At 53.3% G+C, this 6,342-nt stretch overlaps 1 protein-coding gene across 1 annotated transcript in view; it reads right to left on the bottom strand.

Moving 5' to 3' along the window:
• The window catches only part of CRHR1 (corticotropin releasing hormone receptor 1), a 31,041-nt gene extending 27,801 nt beyond the window's left edge, over positions 1–3,240 (bottom strand). The window contains exon 1 of the mRNA XM_085308947.1: positions 3,115–3,240. Within this exon, the coding sequence (XP_085165073.1) occupies positions 3,115–3,162 (48 nt within the window). The 5' untranslated portion in view covers positions 3,163–3,240. The remainder of the gene's footprint in view (positions 1–3,114) is intronic.
• Between the last annotated feature and the right edge of the window lie 3,102 nt (positions 3,241–6,342).

Genomic DNA, 6,342 nt, shown 5'->3' with positions numbered 1-6,342 from the left:
AATTACCTCCCAAGGTCCCATTCTTGGCTGCCCCATGCACCTTCCCTCAACTACCACCTTTTGTAGGCTCATACTTTGGGTTGTACATGTGCCATTTAATTCACTTATAATTTTCCTCCAGTTTATCTGCATACATAGCTAAGGAAACCCTGGCTATGGTAAAGCATTGGCAGTTTTTGCTGTTGTATTTTCAGGGCAGATAGTACAGGATTTCAGGGTGGAAGAGCTACCGTGATCTGTAAAAGATAGGGCAAAAGCTTTTGCCCACTGACTTCTGAATCTTGTTGTTCTGCTTCATGTTGAGTGACTCACTGGTGAAGCAGGGCACTGTCTACAGTGAAGGAGAGTCTGTTTTATTAGCTCAACATACAGTTGGGGGGGAAACAACAGATGGGCCTCTAGGCGTGTTATCCCATCTTCAGGAAGAGCCATCTTCTCCTAACTGACAGCTTTCAAGTGTTGGGGAATGGCTCCTGGGCTGAGTTTGTTCAGGGACCCTCTGCTAACGACTTTTCCTTTCTTTTGAGCCTGAAAACTGTTTTCCATCCCAGGCYAGCAAAGGCAGAGTGGGATCCAGGCTCTCTAAATCCTGCAGCTTGGGGCTGGTGATGGATTCGGAYCTCATCTTGAGCTCATCACTCACGACAGACTTCTGGGCCAGACCTGCAGCRGGCTCTGCGCTGAATTTCCGTGGGGCAGGGCTGTGTTTCAGGCTGGAGTCGAACGGTCTCTGCAGGCTAGGCTCATTGTATTTCTATACTTTCATCCTATGGCGATAGAGCAGCTATTCTGGGAACAGCCTGTGCCATTGCCATTCCCTTCTGCTTTCACTGGAGCTGCGAAATCACGGGGGTGATTTCGTACACCCAGAATTAACTCAGGCTTTTAAGGAAACCCAGGACTGGAAGAGATCCCCAGGATCAGCATGTCCTGCTGCTGCAGGCTCCGTGTCTCCTGCAGAGATTTGAGCAGCGAAGGGGTGGTGGCCCGGTTTCGTGTTTATTGTTGCTGGAGCTGATGAGATGTGGAGGAGGGTGAGGGGAATTCCCCCCCCCCTTCCCCCATCAAACTCATTTTCATAAAATAATAGGGCTTTTCCAAATGATTTTATCAGTGCCTGACAAAACTGCAGGCGAACTGTTTCTTTTTCTTTCATCTGTTTAAAGGACTTGCAGGRCACAAAAAGAACATTTTTGCAGCACATCTGTCTGCCTGTCTCTTTGTCCATCTATCCGTTCTCCAAGGGATGTCTGCCTGGCAAGACAGCGGGGACAAAACCTACGCTAAACTGGAGCCGACAGCCAGGTGCATCGGAAACACCTGCGCTGTGCCAGCCCGGAGACCTGCAGGCTGCAGAACCGGCCGAGGCGGGAGAGCTTAGCCCCCGCTGCGCTTGCTCTCGGCGCTGGATTGCTGCAGGTCTCTGCGCTGCGTGGCTGGACGCTTGTGCGGGTCTGCCAGGCTGCAGGGACATGCTCGCTTCGGGCTGTGGTTTCGCGGTCACTTTTAGCCCGTGTGGCTGCTAGGAGAGGCTTTGCCTTGCGCGTGGCTGGGGCTGTGCTCCCAGACCTAGCTCGGAGGTTTCTTTTTTTAGGGCTGGCCAATGTGGCTGGGGAGTCTCTGATTCACTGCGGTGGGCGTTGAGGACCACTGGCACTATCGGGAACCTGTTTTCCCATGTCTGACGATGGCTGGGACCCCTCGTAGGATTAAATGCTCTTAGTGGTCAGATCACGACTGCCCACCGCAGACCTTGCCCCTCTTGCATGGGGTTTGTGGCTTTGCCGGCGTTGTCCCCACACATGGGAACAGATCTGGGGAGAAAAGGTCCTGCTTTCCCTCACCTTTTCTTATACCATRGCCAAGCAAAATCTGCACCAGGGAACACAACCGCAAAAGAGCTCTCATAAAACAGAACTAGGACCAAGCAGGTGAAGAAGAAAGCAGGCTGTTCAGAAGAGCAGCTTTTAAAAGCAACACCAAGTTGGCAGCAGGCTTGGCTGGCACATGTGAGCTCTTTGCATCACTTAGGTGAGAACTTTCCTGTTCCAAATGTGGAGCTAAATCCACCTCCCCGGTCTTGCTGCTGGGGGTGCACGGCTCTGAGACCAGCCCACGGGAGGCAAACCGCAACTCRGCTAAGGCGGGAGGGCTGACCCGCGGCTTTTTGTGTCAGTCCAGCTCTGCAATTGCAACTGTGCTGTTGAGACAGCATTTTGCAGAGAGCCAGGCAAATTCTTTTTCACCCTCTTGACATAGCGATTTAAGCAAAAAGCTGATCGCTTTGTGTAACTGCTTATCCAGTTTTGTTAATTTAATGCTCAGGTTTTCACTGAAAAAATGTTTTTTTTTTTCTTGTCATTCCCCCAGGGTTTGGGATTTAAATGTTCTTTGGGTTGGGAACATTTGCTTTCTCGATGAGCCCTCAGGGAAGAGAAATATTGTTTGTGACAAAGCATTTGCATTTTGTGCAGAGCTGCAAAATTATCTGTGGCTACATTTCCTTAGTGAACAATTTAAAGTCTTGTGCTCAGTTAGGAAAAAAGAAGCAGTTTCTTTAGGAAAATAACTGAGGGGTAGAATTTGGCTATGCATTTGTGCCGTCCCCATCCATCACACCCCCAGAGCAGCCACCCCCTGCCTCCTCTCAGCAGCAGAAGGGAAACTGGTGACAGCTGGTGATACTGGGAGGTGCAAGGCAGAGCTGGGCTGCTCTGCAGGGCCACTTGCCCTGGCTCCTCTACCGCACCCAGATGCCAGCCCTGAGCTGGGATCTCCTGGCTACCACCAGAACAGCAGCCGGCTGAGGACCTGCCCTGTCCTTCACCTGCTACTTCCAGGTTGGAAGTCCCCCTCCCCCCCCCCCCCGGACTGATGCTTTCACCAATGCCAGCCTCCCATTTTTGGAGGCACCAGGAACTTGCCAAGACCCCACACTTTGTCTGGAGGAATCCTGGGGGCTCTTGGTGATGGGTTCTCTCATTTTACTCTTCCCTTCATTCAATGCAATGAAAAAGTCACTCAAGAGAAACCCAGCGGTTCAGGATGCGAAGGGGTGATGGGGAGAAAGGCAGGAGAGCCCATTTAGGAGAAGAGGGCTTGCGAGCATCTTACCTGCAGGAGGAGGAAGAGGAGGAGGGTAGGACGTATGMTGGGTACCATCCTTAACTCCCACTACGCCCAGCTCTCCCAGGCATGTTTAGCAGTGGTCCCCACTTCTGCTGGGCTCCTTCTGCCGTCTGGGGTAAAATCCTCTAGGCTTTGTGCAAACAAGGTGGTCACCGACACGGACCCAGGCTCCTGGCACCGTGACTCTTGCTGACCCGAGTCCCCGCCGAGCTGTGCGGACGGAAGCAGGTGCCTTTCGCCCTCCCTCCCCTTTGCTCAACAACCTACTCCTGCCTTTTATAATCTTGCTCTGAGCCGGTCGTCTGGGCTTCCCACCTTCCAGCTCCCTTACTCGGCTGGGGATGGGTTACATCTCTCCTTGCCATCCTCCTCCTCCTCCCCCCCCCATTCCCTCCTCCTCTGCCGCTTCCTCCTCCCCCTTTCCTTCCTCCACAGCCCCGGTGCCTTGCAACTCTTTCTTTCTTGCCATCCCCTCGCTCAGCACCTTTTGCAAGCAAAACTTCCCTGCTGCCTTGGGAAGTCCTCTTCTCCCCCTGCCCTGCCCTGCCTTGCCTTGCTGGGGAGGGGTCCTCGCATAGGGCGGGCAAGCCCCTGCCCCGCCTGGACCGCGTCTCCCGGCTCTGCTCCTCCGTTTTCCAGTGGGAGACAATTCCTCCGCAAAGGCAGGCGTTTTGCTGCCACTGCAAGCGCTTTTGTGGAGGCTACGGACACCTGTGTGTATGCAAAAGGATTTTTGCCTGCAATTTATGGGAGGATTTATGTAGTCGCRGATCTTGCTCAAGGCTCTGGCAGAGGGGCTGGGGGAAGGGAAGGCAAAGGTCTGTCCTTTCACTCAAGCATCTCCCTCTGGGGAGGCAGCAGGGGCTCTTGGTGCCTTGAAGCCCCCCCAGCAGAGGCAAGCTGCTCCTACCCCTGCAGCCCCATGTCCATCCTTGTGCCTGCAACACCAACAGTCATCGTTTGCAACCCGGGATAGCCTGAGCTTGGCTTTGGAGCTGGAGGAAGCAGAYCAGGCTACAACAGGGGAAACTGAGTCACAGAGGAGGTGGGGTGGGGCTGCTGAGTGGAGAGCAGTTTACCCAGCAGGGTATAGGCAATGCAGCAGGGACAGGAGGGCTTGAACTGACCAGGGAGAGGGGCACTGGGTTGGGGAACGTATATCCAGTGCGGAAATGTGTCCTGGTGAGGTTGGAGAGCAGCAAGGGATCACGCAGGGGAGCCAGCACAAGGCTCCTGGAGCCTTAACTGATTTCYCCCCCTCCACCCTAACCATGAGATGCTCCTGCTGGTGCCAGGGGCACTCGGGACGTGCCAACCCCATCTGCAAGCACCGGACAGGCTTCCCCATGTCCCAGCCGTCGAGCCTCTGGGCATGCCRTGCGCTGGGTGAAACCCACTCTCTGCGCTGGGGCAGAGTTTCGTGGCACACCTTCCGCATCCATCCCGGGGCTCAGAGGGCTGCTGCAAGCCGCGGCCGCTGTGCCAGCCCCAGGGAGAGGCGCCGGGACTCTACCTGCCTGCAGTGACTCAGCAGCAGGAGAAAGAGCCACTCAGCACGTTACAGCTTTTCTCTTTCCTTGTGGAAATAACTGGAGTTGAGGTGCGTCCCGGGAAAATAAAGGGATGACAGGAGATGTYGCCTTGGCATTGACACCCAGCAGCCTCCACCGGTCACGATGCTCCTGCGGGGACTGGACACATTTCCCCTTTCACATATCTAAGTGCCTGACATGTCAGTGGCAAGTGTCTCTCTCCAAACCACGCAGGGGCCATGGCCGTAACCTGCTCTCTTCCAAGCACCACCAGCAGACATGGCAGTATGAGGGATCGCTGACTGCTGGCTGGTCCAGGGCATGAGCGGCCAGCCCAGGATTGCACCCAGGACCTGTGTGGATGGTTCATCTCAGGCTCCAGAGGGTAAATGCTCCTGGCCCMGTAGTTAAAGGAATAAACAGTGCAGACATAAATCTTCTGGCATTAGCTGGATTTAATCAACTGTGTCATTGCTTTGGCAAAGGAATTTGAGAATACGTAAAGCTCTGGTAAATTCAGGAAACTCGTTTCTTAGGTCTCCTAACATCCCAGCCCTCTGGCAAGTGACGTGAGAGGCAGACTCTAGAGCTACCTCTATGTTACCCTGAGCTTCAATTAGCTCGAATTAAAATGTGAAAGTTTCACAAAGCGGCCTCAGGAAAGTTCCCTCACCCCAGAAGAGCCTGGAAAGGACAGCGGATAAGAGGCCGGGTTCAAGTCCTCTGGGCAAAGCGGACTTTGACCCCGTTTTCCCACGCCCTTCTTGAGCAGTGGAGGAGCGAGCCAAGGCTGGTTATGGTGAGAAAAGAGGCAAAAGCATCGTTTTCCCCCCTCCTCAGGCCTTGTGGTTCATCCTCTGGGCAAGGTGCACACAGTGACCATGCTCTTATCAGGTGCCAAAACTGTGGGGTGACGAAAGGAAAGCAAAGTGCACCCAAACTATTTTTAGTCAAGGAAGTGGTTGCCAGGGACATTAAGATAGCTCCTTCCCCATATATCAGGGAAACAAATGCAGTGCTTTTTTAAAGACCTAATTGAGGGGATTTATAGGAAAATGCAACTTGTCAGACGTGGCAGAGGAAAAATAAAACAGTCCCCTAGACAAGGAAATCAGTCCATTCGTCATGGTTAATCTCAAATTCCTTCATGCAGCAGAGAAACGAACGTGGGAGAAGGGTATTAGGGATAGGGAAAATGAAGAGAAATATCAGATATCCAGGAAGGAGGGAGAACAGTGATTTAGCCTGACTTTATCTGCTTTTGGTATATTATTATTTCTTTATGTAACTGCACATGMTTTGACACTTCTGTTTCCTGACAGCTCCAGGACACTGGCTCTTTGGCACGGTGCGTGTGACTTACACAACCACTGCTCCTGGTGTTGTCCCCTTCCTCCCTGCAGCCATCCCTCCACTTTGTGTCGAGTACAGCTGGAGAAAATCAGAGCGTGTTGCTGTGCATGTCCCTCTTGTGAGGCATGGCCAAGGAGGAGGCAACCAGAGCTGTTGCCTGCATATGCAGGAGACAAGCACGGGTGTCCCAAATTCCACACGGGGYTGGTGCCAGCACTGCTTGGTGTGGGCCACAGAGCTCTACTTACTAGTGTGATGTCTGGGAAAAAAAATCCTATTTGGACTCTCAGAGTTGAGGACACACAGGCCAGGCTGGCAGAAGTCTAGC

This window comes from Rhea americana, unplaced genomic scaffold (assembly GCF_003343005.1).
Source record: "Rhea americana isolate MKP2758 unplaced genomic scaffold, rheAme1 scaffold_287, whole genome shotgun sequence".
Lineage (NCBI taxonomy): Eukaryota > Metazoa > Chordata > Aves > Rheiformes > Rheidae > Rhea > Rhea americana.
The sequence above is the reverse complement of the archived record's forward strand: the minus strand, read 5'-3'. Positions and strand labels throughout refer to the sequence as shown.